The 14,469-nt window shown below is 44.6% G+C and overlaps 1 protein-coding gene across 1 annotated transcript; it reads left to right on the top strand.

Moving 5' to 3' along the window:
* Positions 1-500: 500 nt before the first annotated feature.
* Positions 501-13,572, top strand: TXNDC15 (thioredoxin domain containing 15). Its single transcript, XM_087816380.1, has 5 exons — positions 501-738; positions 8,141-8,622; positions 10,286-10,449; positions 12,328-12,458; positions 12,855-13,572. Exons 1-5 carry the CDS (start codon positions 501-503, stop codon positions 13,049-13,051), a joined length of 1,212 nt encoding a protein of 403 aa, XP_087672506.1. The 3' UTR covers positions 13,052-13,572.
* Positions 13,573-14,469: the final 897 nt, after the last annotated feature.

The raw sequence follows: 14,469 nt of genomic DNA, 5'->3' as shown, positions 1-14,469 counted from the left end.
GTGGTTGAGCATCGACTATGATCCAGCAGACCTCGGTTCTCTTCCTGGGCAGGTAGGGTTAGGACCGTCCAATGTGCCAAATAAAATTATGGGGCACTGAGTTACATTTGAATTTTGGTACGTCTCTTACAGTAAAAACCTAGTCGTTATTTCTGTGAAATTCAAAGTTAACTGGGCATCCTGTATTTTATCCCAGAACCCTAGGTAGGGTAGCAGGGGTGGGGCGGGAGTTGGAAGATCCGCATTTAGATGGGGCATTGGAAGGAGGAGGCCTCCGGGCCCTTCTGGCGGGAGAATAAAGCCCATGACAGGTGCTGTGTGCCGCCAGCAGCCAGACCCCACCAAGCCCGCATAGCGAGAGTGCCACGGGTCTCTGCTGGAACCCCCGCCCAGGATTTGGGGGTCTGGAAAGCTCGAGATGACTTGAAATGTCTCGTGTTTGCCTCCTAAAGAGCCCTGAAGCCACTGCGCAGGCCAGAGGCAAGCTTCCCGACACCAAGATGGCGCCCGCGGCGGCTGCCAGCTTCCAAGATGGCGGCGCGAACCCGCGCCTGCGTCCGCGCTCCCGGGCTGCCCAGCCTCGGCCTGACGCCGGCCGGGAGCGCGACTCGCGTCGTCGTTCGCCGGTTGCCCTTCGGCCTGGGTGGTGGTCCCGGCCGCCGCCCCGCGCCATGTGGCTCCCCGGCTGGTGGCAGGTACTGCTGTGGGTGCTGGGGCCTCCCGCCCGCGGCCAGGAGGGTGAGTGCCGGCCGGGGCTGCGGCTGGGGGCGGCAGGCGGCGGTGCGCGACACGACGGGGCGGAGTGGAGGCCCGCCCGGGCCACGGTCTTACCTGCGCGAAGGCCCGCGGCGCGCGCCTCCGGGGGATAGGGGTCCCCTATCCCGGCCCGCGCTGGGAGGGACCGCGGGGCGGGGAGGCCCGGTGTGACCGGGTCACGTTCAGGTCCCCTCAGCAGACGACCGTCAGTCGGGAGTGACCGTGTACTAGCGCTCACCGAGGCACTTTGTTATTCGTCGTGATAATGGTAACGAAGAGCCGGCGTCTGTGCTGCCCTTGCTAGGAGCCGGGGATTGAGCGTGGCGCCTCCCTTGTTTCACTCGGTCCTCCCAGCGACCCTGTGAGCCAGGTTTCTTTCCTAACTCCCCTTTCCTGGTGGAGACCGGGAGCTCAGGGAGGCCAGGCAGTCTGCCTGGGTTTGCACGTCTCCCCCCCCCCCCCCCCCCCCCCCCGCCCAGGGCATGCTCTCAGGGACCCCTCAGGCTGGGAGGGGAGCCACCCAGGAGGCATGGCTGGGTCCAGGAGTGGAGGCCTTCCTCTCCTTGCTCTTTCACCCCACTCTTATGGTCCTATCAAAGTCCACACTCTTTGTGACCTCGCTTGTCATTCCAAACAGGAATAGGCAGGTCTTTCCCTGGGTATCCTGGTCAAGGCAGAGCAGCAGACTTGCTGAGCCGGGAGAAAGCTGAGGAATAGTTACAGAATTACCATTAATGAAAGCACTCACTGTGGGTCAGGTGCTGTGCTTAGGGCTTTATGAGCATCATCTTATTTAATGTTTAAATGCTTGTGAAGTAGATGTTGTTATCGTCACTGTTTTATAGATGAGTAAACTGAGACGCAGCATCAATAAGACTTTTGCCAGTGTCAAACAATCACGAGTTGAGGAGCCACGATTGAAGCCCAGGTCTGCCCGATTTCACAGTTAAATCTCTGTACTACCCTTCTGTCACTACCCTTAACCTCCAGCCTCAGAAAGGGGACAGCATGTGCCGGATGTCTTCTGTTTGTCTCCCAGATCATTCTCAAGCTTTCTCCATCCTGCTCTGTACCCTGAGTAGCTGCCTTGTATGCAGTAACAATGTTCTCTTCTGCCTTCTGGCTTCCTTTGGGTTGGAATGAGGGGAGAGAGAAGTCAGGGGATTGATTTTCTTAGCTTCCTCCCTCAGTGGTTATCGCAGGTTGGCTTTGTCCCTCCACTGGAAGTCATAGCTTCTGAAAGCCTGTCCTTGCTGTTTCAAGGTTCTGTGAGTGTGGCCTCTGGCCACTTAAGACCTATCAGTGGTAACTGGTTTACCCTCTACTGTTACTGGCCCTGGAGTTTATCAGTTTTTGTTTTCTCTACACCCAGTCCACATGGTGGTGGTTCCATTATGAGCTTTCCTCGAATTATCCAAGTTAAATGTGCTTTCTGTTTCTTTGTTGATTCAGGGGACTGACTTATTGTTGCATTCAGGGAGTCTACCTTGCAGTCAGGGTCATATTCATGTAGACCTGAGGATAACACCAGTCATGGGGTGGGTCACTGGTCATCATGGCCAGGCTGTGAATGGGGTAAGGACCTAGGAACCTTCACCAGCTGGTTTCTTTTCAGGGTGGCTGAAAATCTCAGACTTTTTTAAAAAAATTAAAATTTCAATTACAGTTTATATTCAGTTGTTTTGTATTAGTTTCAGGTGTACAGCGTAATGGTTAGATAATTATATACTTTACAAAGTGGTCCCCCCTGATATTTCAAATACCCATCTGGCACTGTACATAGTTATTACAATAGTACTGACTTATATTTCCTATGCTCTACATCCTCGGGACCATTTTGTGACTACCAATTTGTAGTTCCTAATCCCTTCACCTTTTTCACCTAGCCCCACAACCAATTTCAAGGTTTTTTTCTGCAGTGGACATCACTGACAGATTAACAACTGGAAGTGGCAATTGTCAAGGTGTTAAGGAACGGGAGGTAACTCCTGGCTTCAACACACCCATGCCTGTCCTCACTAGACAGTCAACTAGCAGATTCTTACTGAGTGTCCATCATATGCCATGTACTGTGCTGGGCACTGATGGTACAGTGGTGAGCAGACAGAGAAACAGGCCTGTCTTTCTGCCTGATGGGGAAGGCAGGCATTAAATGGCTACAAATAAGTAAATTACAAGAGTGGAAAATGCTTTAAGATGAGTTCCAGGGCATTACTGGATGTTGTAATGGGAGGCCTCTCTGGTCTGAGGGTCAGAGAAGGTGAAGTTCATCTCACACAGGTGAAGTTTAGGGTGAGATCTGAAGGATCAGTTGGATTTGCCAGAAGAAGAGGGGGTAGAGGACTTTTCTGACAGAGAAACAGCCCTCAGGACAGCTCTGAGGAAGGTGGAGGAGACAATGAATAATCAGGGACCAGAAATGCCTGGTGGCACCAGTTGAGAGTGTGGATACAGGCCACATCATGAGGAGCCTGGTATCCATGCTATAGAACACAGACTCATTCACAGGGCAGGGGGAGGTCATTGAAAAGATTTTAGCAGGGGAGTGAAATGATTAGATTTATCTTTAACTTTCAGTTCCAGTTGGGTTGCTGTGAGAAGCAGGGTTGGAATGGTGGGGGGTGGATAGAGGGCCAACCGCAGAGACCAGTTAGGTAGTTACAGCAATTGTCCAGGTAAGAGATGGCTGTGGCCTTGGCTGAGGGGTATGAGTGAGGATGGGAGAAGTGGATTGATCCAGAATGTATTTAGCAAAGGAATTAATAGAACTTAGTTATGATGCCTATCCATCTCTTTCTAAACATCAGTCATCATCATCATCATCATCACTATCATCACTGCAGCCATTTATGGAGTCCTACTATGTGCCAGGCACCATACACATCTTTTCTCATTTAATCTGCACAGTAGCACTGTGAATTTCTGCATTTCAGTGGTATTTTCTCCACCTGTTAGATGCTCACACTGAGTATTTCCTGTGGAAAGTATAGGTTGCTGCCCCTCCAACCCCTGGCTGTTTTCTGGCCTTGCACATTTAGCTCCCCTGCCATAGAAGCCATTGTGATAAAACCTGCTGCTGGTAGCCTTCTGAGAAAAACTGGAACAGTGAGAAGGAGCTGACCTAGGCTAGAGTTCCCCAGCAGAGTTCACATGGTGCCTCCACCCTTGTTCTCCAGACATTTTCCTTGCTGCCAGTAATGCAATAATTTTCATTTTTTGCATAAATCAAGCCACAATCTGCTTGTTTAGGTTAAGAAACAATCTTTTTTTAAAGGTACATTACCATGGGAGGGTTCAGTGGCTCTTGAATGGTAGGTCATTTCTATCTTAGTGTGGAACAATTCAGTGTTTTCTTTCTTCCTAATGCCTAAATGAAAACAATGGTACCTGAGGCCATATGATTTATTTTTTCCTAATCTGTACTGTCTACTTAAGTATCTTCACAGGGGGGAAAACTCCTGAACTTAAAATACTAGCTCTCTGCATCAATCAGACTCTTTTGATTTTCTGTGGGGACATCCATACTTTTTTTGTATAAGGGAGATTAGAGATAACCAGATTCTAATTTGTGTCAGGCTGTTGGCAGTCTGTCCATGTACTGACTGGCCCTGGAATGTTGATTAGGTTCAGAGAGAGCAGCTCTCTGCAGAGCTGGGCATTTGGGAGTTGGGTTAACTACTTTGTTCTTCTCCAGACTTCTAGCCTCTCTGGCTTCATTTCCTGCTCTGTCTTGTGGACAATCCAGCAAAAAAATTTGTTTTTTCTTCTGATTATTCAAGCAGTACATGCTAATCAATGAAAGGCTGTAGAAACACCACCAATGTGGAGCCCACCCCCACCAGATTTGTAGAGAGCTCCTTACCCAGGCACCCAGCCCCTTTTGTCAAAGCTCCACCTTGCTAGCGAAGCTCTGTACTCTGCCATATCTAACCTATATTGTCACCTCTTCCTCCTTACATGCTTTCCCATTAGCTTTATATAACTTTAAGTTTCTCCTATGTCCTAAAAACCAAAACAGAAACCTCCCTTAGCCCCTTGCCTGCCCATAGCAACTACCCCATTTTTCTTGTCCCCCTTCATAACTAGACTTTCAAAAATAATTGTATGTATTTATCCATGTAGTTACTATTTCCAGTGCTCTTCATTCTTTTGTGTGGATCCATGTTCCATTTGGTATCATTTTTCTTCTGCCTGAAGGAGTTCCCTTAAAATTCTTGTCATGTGAGTCTGCTGGTGATGAATTCTTTCACCTTCTGTATGTCTGAAAACGTATTTATTTTGCCTTTGTTTTTGAAAGATATTTTTGCTGGGTATAGAATTCTAATTTTATAATTTTTTTCTTTTCAGTACTTTAAAGTTATTATTTCTTCAAATACTTTTTCTGTCCCCCCTACTACTTACTGTCTTTCAGAACCTCCAATTGTCTGTACATTAGGCCACTTGAAGTTGTCACACAGCTCACTGATGCTCTTAATTAATTTTTTGGATACTTATTTTCATTGTATGTTTAATTTGGTAGGTTCTATTGCTATGCCTTTAAGTTCACTACTCTTTCCATCTGCAATGTCTAATCTGAAATTAATCCCATCCAGTGTAGTTTTCATTTCAGGCATTGTAGTTGTAATCACTAGAATTACAATTTAAAAAAATTATCTTATGTTTCTGCCCGAGCCTGTTTGGCTCAGTGGTTAGAGTGTCAGCCTGAGCACTGAAGGGTCCCAAGTTCGATTCCAGCCAAGGGCACGTACTTCGGTTGCAGGCTCAATCCCCGGCCCCTAGTTGGGGTGGGTGCAGGAGGCAACTGATGTGTGTCTCTCACATTGATGTCTCTGTCTCTGTCTCTCCCTCTTCCCTCTCTCCCTTTCTCCATCTCTCCCTCTCTACCCCCTTCTACTCTCTCTGAAAAGCAACGGAAAAAATATCCTCAGGTGAGGATTTAAAAAAAAAGTTAAAAATTATCTTATGTTTCTATATCTACTTAACTTTTTTTTTACCCTTACCTGAGGATCTTTCTTTAAAATTGATTTTAGAGAGAGAGAGGAAAGGGGAGAGAGAGAGGGAGAGAAACATCGATTGGTTGCCTCCGGTACGCACCCTGACCAGGGATCAAACCCAACCCTGGGTATATGACCTGACACGGAATTGAACTTGCAGCCTTTCAGTGTATGGGATGATGCTCCAGCCAGCTGAGCCACTCCGGCCAGGGCTATCTACTTAACTTTTGAACTCATGTTACACAGTTACAGTTACTGTTTTAATATCCTTGTCTAATAAATATGACAACTGTGCAAGTTCTGGGTCAGTTTCAATTGGTTGATTATTCTCCTTAATATGAGTCATATTTTCCTGCTTCTTTGTATGCCTCAAAATCTTTGATTGGATGCCAGATATAAATTTCACCTTGATGAGTGTTGTATATTTTAGTATTCCTATAAATGTTCTTGAACTTTGTTCTGGAGTGCAGTTAAGGTTAACCTCTGAAAGTTAAGCTGCTAAAAACAATTCAACCGTTGCTTTTAAGGTTTGCTAGATAGGAGCAGAGCTGTACTTGCTTCAGGGTTAATTGTGCCCCACTACTGAGGCAAGCCCCTTTTGTGTACTCTACCAAGTGCTCCACGAAATATGAGGTGTTCCAGTCTAGCTGGTGGGTACAGGTACTATTCCCAGCTCTGTGTGAGTGTTGGGTACCGTTGCCTCTAATACATTTGGATGGTTCTTTCCCTGGCTTTGGGTAGTCACATGCATGTGCTGACCAGTATACTTGAAGGGGCCCCTCTGCAGATCTCCAGAGTTTGCGCCCTGCAGGTCTCCCAGCTCCAGTATTCTCTCATGCAAACTCTACCTTCCTTGGTTTCCTACCCCCAGCTCCATTTCCTCAACTCATTGAGTCCTCTGGGCTCTGCCTGTGTTCCCCCTCCCCACATCACAGTGGGAACTCCCTCAGACAGTAAGCTAGATCAGTTGTAGGGCTCTCCTTATTTGCTTCCTGTTTCTCAGGGATCACTGCCCTTCATTGCCTGATAACTGGTCTTCTGAAACTGTTGTTTCACATATTTGACTGTTCTTTGGTTTGCTTTAGGTAGGGCAGATCTTGTCCTTGTTACTACATCTTAGCCAGAAGCAGAATGTTTTTCAATTGCTGAATGAATCTGCCGATCTCTATGGGAATATTCTTTAAGACCTTATATGAATGTGTATACCTTAGGAAGCTCCCAGATCCCTCCCTAGCTCTGTAGCTTGTTGGTTATTCATGATCTGGTGACATGCTGGTGGCTTGGCAGAGTTCTTTACCCAGCTGATGGCTCCCCAGCTACATGGTGAGCTGGTGTGGTGCAGCTGGCCTCATTTGTTTCCCCTAGTCACTGCCTGGCATAGAGTCTGGCAGCTATTGCTGAGTTAATGAGAGTTGGAGGGCAGAAGTCTTTGTTAGAGAGATGAGTGGAGGTTGCTAAATGGACATACAAGACTGCCCAGGACTCTTATCTGAGCATTTTACCGTTGCCCTAGCTAGTGGCTCCAAAGTGGGAGGAGAGTTCTCCTTTTCTCCCTCCTGCTGCTCCTGCACTGCTGGTTGCTCCTAGACCACTTCTTACTAGCTGCGTGCCATTGGGCATTATGCTGAACCATTCTGTGCCTCAGTTGGGCCTCAGTTGGTCATTGTTAAGTGGCGGTAATAACCTTTGTCCTGCCTATCTCACAGAACTGTTATAATGTGTGCAACTGTGCTTTGCCATAGTAGAATCTTCCATAAAGCCATCATTATTTTCTTTTTCTTTTTTTAATCCTCACCCAAGGATATTTTTTCCATTGCTTTTCAGAGAGAGTGGGAGAGAGAGAGAGAGAAAGAGAGAGAAACATCGGTGTGAGAGAGACATATCGATTGGTTGCCTCCCAAATGCGCCCTGATTGGGGCCAGGGATCCAGCCTGCAACTGAGGTACGTGCCCTTGGCTGAAATCGAACCTGGGGCACCCTTCAGTCCGAGGGCCGACGCTCTAACCACTGAGCAAAACTGGCTAGGGCATCATCATTTTCTTGGATATTATTCTTATCAAACAAGCAAAAATGTTAAAATGTTTATATTATATTTCCTCAGTGGGTGGCCACCAGAATGTTTTTACTTATAATTCACATGGCAAGCAGCAGGTTTTGCTTGAAGCTATGTATTTGTCCACTTATTTATTTGGCATCATTAATCTAGTACCTCCTTGAGACCTTCTTCATGACCTAGAGAATGGTGGGGGCCCTCTGGTAGTTTAATAGGAAGGATAGCCTTTTTCTCTGTAGGGGAAAATTTCATATTTGAGGAGAACTGTAATTCTTTGGGGTTCATTTATTTGGAAGTCAAATATGACTGTGAACATGCTGGCATGCTTTAATTGCAGAGGAAAGTGGTCACATATGGTCAGGGGAGAAGCCTGCCCCTGCTCTCCAGATGGGGGCTGTGTACATGAGTGAAGAGGAGCCCTCACATGGCCCAATGGGCCCGGACATGTCAGCAGAAGAGGCCGATGCAGTGCTGGGGCTGGACACCGAAGGCGACCACATGGTGATGCTGTCTGTGATTCCTGGGGAAGCTGAAGACAAACTGAGCTCAGAGCCTAGTGGTGGTACCTGTGAGGCTGGAGGGAACGAAGTCTCTGGGTACGACCTTCGGGAGAGCCTCTTTTCTCTGGACAGCGCTGGAGCCAACATCCCAGATAGAGAAGAGGAGGATTACACGGAGCCAGAAGCAGTGGAAGCTGACCCGGCCCCCACAGAGGACTCCAATCACACCGACAGCCAGAAATCTCCCAAGGTCAACTGCGAGGAGAGAAATGTCACCGGGCTAGAAAATTTCACCCTAAAAATTTTAAATATGTCACAGGTAATAAAAAATGACTTAGTACTTTTCTTCTTTTCAGCACATCAGTTTTTCGATATAAGACTCTATCATAAACTTTCAAATGAAGGATGGTAATCTTTTTTTTTTTTTTAATATATCTTTATTGATTTCAGAGAGAGGAAGGGAGAGGGAGAGAGAGAGATAGAAACATCAATGAGAGAGTCACTGATCAGCTGCCTCCTGCACGCCCCCGACTGGGGCTTGAGCCCGCAACCTGGGCATGTGCCCTGACCGGGAATCAAACCTTGATCTCCTGGATCCTAGGCCGATGCTTAACCGCTGAGCCACGCCGAGCCAGGCGAGGATGGTAATCTTCATCATATTGTAAGTAGGATAGTGTTCAGTGGCTGCATCATGAGAATGGATATAACTAGTGTCCATTATGCTTTTTTGGCAACTTCAACCTAGTCATCCTTGGGGTAGTCTCACCGCCAAGCTTCATGATAAAAATCCCAGTGGACATCAGAATCATAACAGAAGCCAGTTAAAAAAAAACTGAATTATAAAAAAAAATCTGAGTGACTAAAATCGTAATTTAGCAGTGTTTAGATTAGTAATGCCCCTGGGAAGTATGTTATACTGAGGAAAAGTTTTTTCATCCAAAGAGTGTGAATCCAGTTTTTACTCTTGAGTGACTGATGCAACAATTGTCCTAAACCCAGCCATGCTCTTCCAGCTAGTTGGGTAAATAGTGATTCCAAAGAAAATACCTGGATAAAGACTGATAGCTTTCTGTAGGATAGTTATGTCAGATAGCAGCATGAATGCAGAGAAGTCGGATCTCTGAAAGCTGTGACTGCTTTTTTTTTTTTATCCTCACCTGAGGCTAAGTTTATTGATTTTAGAGAGAGAGGCAGAGAGAGAGAGGAATCGATGTGAGAGAAAAACATCAACCAGTTGCCCCATGCGCACCCCGCACGGGAATTGAACCCAAAGCCTTTTTGGTGTATGGGATGACGCTCCAACCAACTGAGCCACCCAGCCAGGCTTGTGATTGCTTTTTTAAAATGAGGGCATGTATGGTGTGTTGAGCACATGTAGCCCCCCCACAAGTTCAGGGTCAGCGCTGGCCTCACACCGTCCCTCAGTGCCTGGTAAACACCATGCCTCAGCTCTGCGGAACTTGTCTCACAGGTGTCACACACATGACCAGGATAGAGCAGTTTAAGCAGTCTGAGGTAGGGTGGTGGCAGGGATGGTGGTGCACTTTTGACCTGAACTAACCTTTGGCCAAATACATTGATACAACTGCTTAGTACAGACTGGGATCTACTGAGATGATAGTTTGGGCCTGAGATCACAATGCTTTAATAATACCATTAGATTGTGTGAGATGTCCAATTCAAAGGTTGGGACAGTGGCCTGTACCCTGTGAGTACCTAGTATTTGAATGGATAAATTATGAAAAATATCAAAATTGCTCTACAGTAATATTAAATAGCTCAGAGGAAAACTTATAACTTGTCATTTGATAGTACTTTTCTGCTGACTGATGGATGTATGTGGTTCAAAATCCAAAAGTTTTTAAGGGGATACACTGGTCTTCTTCCTCCCCCACCCTCCCCTCCTTGTCCTTTTTCTTGGGTATCCTTCCAGAAAAGTGTACATTTACTGCTGACTTTAACACTTGTTTCTTTTACCGCAGGACCTTATGGATTTTCTAAACCCCAACGGTAGTGACTGCACGCTAGTCCTGTTTTATACCCCTTGGTGCCGATTTTCTGCCAGTTTGGCCCCTCATTTTAATTCTTTGCCCCGGGCATTTCCAGCTCTTCATTTTTTGGCCCTGGATGCATCTCAGCATAGCAGGTATCTTCCCTCGGTTGGGTTTCCATCTCACCCTTGGAGATGACGTGGCAGTTGTTGGAGGTGTTAATTAGTTAAGTGAAAAGCAGAGGAGGCAGGTTGTGAGCCTTGCAGAGGGATTGAAGGAAGGGAAAGGCAAGTGCAAGTGAGTAGTGAGGAATGTTGACTGAGGATGCTGATGGCTCACTTTATAGAGGCCCCTTTTGAGGAAGGAGGACTCTTCTTTATGTGGTGGCAGGGGAGCAGCTGGAGGACTTTCTAGGATCCTGGCCAGAACGAATTAGCAAAATCACATCACAAGTAGGATCTTCCTTTGTGACTTTCATCTGCAGTTTAGGTCCCCATCCCTAGCAGCCTAACTCTCAGCATCCCCATTCTGTCTACTTAGGATTTCTCTTTTCTTTCTTTCCTTCTTTCTTACATTTGTTTATGCATGAAGATGCCTTAGTAGACATTCAATAAGTCAATTTAATGAATTAATTTAGCCCTTTAAAATGACTTTTATCCTTGTTTTAGATTTGTATATTGTTCAGTGGGCTTTTGTCTTTTTTAAGTGTTCAATAAGTTACTGAGAACTCTGTTGAGATAGTATACATTTCCCCTAAATATTGTGACTGTGCCTGGGTTATAAACTGTGTGCACCCCTCATCCTCTAAATCAGATGCTCCTTAACAGGTCACAACAAAGTTTTGTGTGTGAACGAATTTGGAAAGGTTGGACGATCGTCAGGTTGGTGGTAAAAATGAAGTTGAATAAAACTTGATTAATTTGTGCTCTAATGATTTTTGGTGTGAGAAAGGTAACTGCCAGTGTTTACCTGAAACTGAAACTGTTTATTAAGAAAGACATTGCCCAACAAATTAGTAATTCTCACAGGGCTTCATGGAAATATCTAAGTGGCCTGGCCTAAGAGAACAGATTGATGGAAAGGACAGTCCAGGTTAACGTCCAGCTTTGAGTGGGCCCTCCACTGCGTCCAGGCCGGCAGAGCTGGCTCCAGCACCTGTTCTCTTTGGTTTTGGGTCTGGTACTGACCCCCACCCCCAGCCCCCATTTCCTTCAGGCTTTTATCTGCTTTGTTCCTTCATCTCTATGCATCCTTATCAGTGTCTGGTATGGAACCTTAATTATGGGGAATAAAGGATACTTGTTCTTATTATATGGCTGGTGTGGGACATGAGCTTGTCTCATATGTTAATATTTAAGTTACAGCATGTTTATAAAAGAAAAATCCTGATTATCCAGTATTACTAATGGGGGAAACTGAAGCTTAAAGAGGTTTAGTAATCTGCAGGTTACACAGATTACTTGGTTCAGTAGCAGAACTGAGGCTTGAACCCAGAGTGTTTTGATTTGGAGCTCATACCACTGCTCTGTATTATATAAAGGTGAAACAAAACCTCACAGGTCATATTACTTCTCAATCATCCTGCCCTAATTGTGAACTTCCTGGTGTGTTTGTTAGATCATAGATTTCTTTGTGCCAACTTACCAAATTAATTGCTTACCATAAGTTGAATCTTTTATGAGGGATGGAGGTGAGCATTCTGGAGAGTTTGAAATGTCTTCTGTCAAGTAAATTGACACAGTGTGCTTTGTCCACGAGGTAGAATTTTTTGATCTGGCAGTTAGGAATTTACATAGTGAATAATTATGTCATGTGTAGTTCCATATTGTAATAGAAAGCACCTCAGCAGAACAGAAATGCCTTCAACCATGACCCGTAAGGAAGGAGATCAGAAACAACTATAAGTTTGGAGTTTGAATATCAGAAACTTCCACACAAAACCGATCTTGTCTCATTTATTGCCATCCATTCTCATATGGTAATTGTGTGAGAAAGCCCACTGTTAATTCAGGTTTTCTGACCTTTCCTTGTAGCCTGTCTACCAGGTTTGGCACTGTAGCTGTTCCAAACATCTTGTTATTTCAAGGAGCTAAACCAATGGCTAGATTTAATCATACAGACCGAACATTGGAAACACTGAAAATCTTCATTTTTAACCAGACAGGTATGTAGAAGTAATACACTGTAGAAGATGACATTTTATTGCTGGGGATATATGTGCCTTCTGTGGGTTCTGATCTGCTATTTAAGTGTGAAGGATTTAAGATTGGTATGAGATGTAAAACTTCTCTTCTAATGAACTGTTAGGCACCTGTTAAATGTCTCCCAATCAGTAACAAGCATGACATGAATAGGTGATTTTAAAATGATTAAAGATACTTTAAAAAAAAAAAAAAAGACAGCTTTGAGATAGAATTCACATACCATACACCTGGAGATACTAATTTTTAAATCCATTTTTCATTTGAGTATAAAATTTACATACCATGCAAAATACTCCAGAAAGATCTGTAGAGGGTGTGTTTTCTATCTGATTTGAAACAGTTGATTTCTCTTGCAGGTATAGAAGCCAAGAAAAATGTGGTGGTAACTCAAGCCGACCAAATAGGCCCTCTTCCCAGCACTTTGATGAAAAGCGTGGACTGGTTGCTTGTATTTTCCTTATTCTTCCTAGTTAGTTTTATTATGTATGCTACCATTCGAACTGAGAGCATTCGGTGGCTAATTCCAGGCCAAGAGCAGGAACATGCGGAGTAGGGATGGACTGAAAGAAGTTGGAAAGAGGAATCTCAATCCTTCATTCAGAAATTAGTGCTGCAATTTCATACATTTTCTCCAGTGAAGAGTTGACTTACAACTTCGAAGAATCATGTGTTCGTTGAATTGTTGAATGTGTAAAAAAAATTATAAACTGGTGTTTTAACTAGTATTGCAATAAGCAAATGGAAAAATACTCAGAATTCACCATTCTTGTTTTTACTGCTTGAACATAATCCGGTATTTTAAGGGAGAATCCAGTTTGAAATGTGAAGATGTATTTTGGTGGAAAAATGAGTAGAGTGACAATCTGCTTACTATATAGGAGGCAGAATAGGACTTTCAGATTAGTTTTAGAAAACTCTTGATTCCTTAAATGTCTAGAAGGTTGTTTTTTTGTTCATTTGCAGTTTCTCTCTCAGACTTTAAGCAAGAAAGTGTTATGGGAAAAATAAACTAGAATTGATGTGTGACCTTGTAAGTAGCAACTGATGGGAAAATAAAACGAGTCAAATATCCTGTTTTTTTGTGATCTCTAATTTCACTAAAAGAATTTGAAATGGTTTAAGAAGTTTTTTCTGGGTAAGGCAGATGTTAGGAGAAAGTATATGTTATCATAACTGAAGCTTTTTAGTATCAGTTCTGTGCTAAAGCATAACTTTAGTCATAGTTATCTAACCAGCATGTATTAATTGAACCTTAAAATGTTAGCACTGTGTTAGGTTTAGTGAGGGCCAAAAGAAATATAAAACACTGTTCTTGCCCACAAGTTTATTCTAGTCTAGTTTTAGGATACATGTAGAAAACAGATAACATGTAATTTATACAAACTTTTTGAAAAGCTATTTCTAAACGATCTCTTAAATTCAGGTATGACAGCTGATCACATGATGAGAAATTACTTTTATACTGATTGTTTCTTCTATTTTAGAGGATTAATTTCATAAGGCACCCTAAATTCTATGGAAATAGAACCTTAGATGAATCTTCTTAGTGTTATATTGGATAGCTTAAAACTTTATCTTCATGTGGACAGCTATGGCTGGGGTAGTCACCAGTAGGAGGGGGCTGTGGCTCAGAATAGTACCATTATTATGTCCACTTTATCTAAATCCCTCACATGTATCTTCTGAGTGCCTACTGTGTGCCGCGCCTGTGGTACTTTCAGCCAGCACTGCCAGCCGGGTTTTCCAGATTATTTTATCTAGGCAAATACAGATGAGCCAGCTTGCCCAGGGCAACACAAAGCACAACTTAAGATTCGAACCTAGGGCGCCCAGACCTGCAGAACCCCGACCTGAATCACTACGGTTCACTGCACCCTCCCCCGCCCGCCCCGCCCCCGAGAGCACAGAGGGGAGTGGTCCTCGGGCGCCCGCCCGCCGCTAGTCCCTTCCGGTCCTTGCCCTTGACACGGT

The sequence above is a fragment of the Miniopterus natalensis genome, chromosome 4, assembly GCF_054644295.1.
Source record: "Miniopterus natalensis isolate mMinNat1 chromosome 4, mMinNat1.hap1, whole genome shotgun sequence".
In the NCBI taxonomy this organism is placed as follows: Eukaryota; Metazoa; Chordata; class Mammalia; order Chiroptera; family Miniopteridae; genus Miniopterus; species Miniopterus natalensis.
Note: the sequence above shows the minus strand (reverse complement) of the source record. Positions and strands in the feature narration are given on the sequence as shown.

What these genes read in the sequence shown, in the direction of transcription:
- TXNDC15 (XM_087816380.1), top strand. Translation starts at nt 501, where the DNA reads ATGGCGCCCGCGGCGGCTGCCAGCTTCCAAGATGGCGGCGCGAACCCG. An exon ending in AAATTTTAAATATGTCACAG is followed by an intron (nt 8,623 to 10,285) that starts GTAATAAAAAAT and finishes CTTTTACCGCAG; the next exon opens with GACCTTATGGATTTTCTAAA. An exon ending in CTTCATTTTTAACCAGACAG is followed by an intron (nt 12,459 to 12,854) that starts GTATGTAGAAGT and finishes TTTCTCTTGCAG; the next exon opens with GTATAGAAGCCAAGAAAAAT.